Raw genomic sequence first — 408 nt, 5'->3', positions numbered from 1 at the left:
GGGGGGTCCCCCCCGGTCCCTGCGGTGGAGGTGGCGCCCGCAGAGGCGCAGGTCCCGGATTTGCCGGGTGGCTCTGGCTCGAGTCCCGGCGTCCAAAGGGGCCACGGAGCAGCCTGGGGGGGAAAAAGGTCATTGGGGGGAGGAAAAAGGGGGTGACAGCCCCAAAAGTGCCCCCCAAAAGCAACAAAATTGCCCCCAAAGCAATAAATTGCTCACAAAGTAACAAAACCGGCCAAAAAACTGGCCCCAAAGCAACAAAACTGCCCCCAGACCACCCCAAACTCCTAAAAACTTCTCCCCAAAGCACCAGAACTGCCCCCAAACCGCCCCAAAACCTCTCCCAAAATCACCAAAACCGCCCCCCAAAACCTCAAAACCTCTCCCAAAACCACCAAAACTGCCCCCAAA

At 58.3% G+C, this 408-nt stretch overlaps 1 protein-coding gene across 2 annotated transcripts in view; it reads right to left on the bottom strand.

The window, feature by feature from the left end:
• Nucleotides 1-408, bottom strand: part of LOC106900092 (tonsoku-like protein) — a 14,763-nt gene that overhangs the window by 337 nt on the left and 14,018 nt on the right. Inside the window, exon 5 of one of the 2 annotated variants that reach the window (XM_014962079.1) lies at nucleotides 15-113. In XM_014962079.1, coding sequence (XP_014817565.1) covers nucleotides 15-113 — 99 coding nt within the window. The remainder of the gene's footprint in view (nucleotides 1-14; nucleotides 114-408) is intronic. The other variant, XM_014962078.1, reaches the window with a different exon arrangement.

Source organism: Calidris pugnax, unplaced genomic scaffold (assembly GCF_001431845.1).
Source record: "Calidris pugnax isolate Ruff unplaced genomic scaffold, ASM143184v1 scaffold1201, whole genome shotgun sequence".
Taxonomy (NCBI): Eukaryota; Metazoa; Chordata; class Aves; order Charadriiformes; family Scolopacidae; genus Calidris; species Calidris pugnax.
The sequence above is the reverse complement of the archived record's forward strand: the minus strand, read 5'-3'. Positions and strand labels throughout refer to the sequence as shown.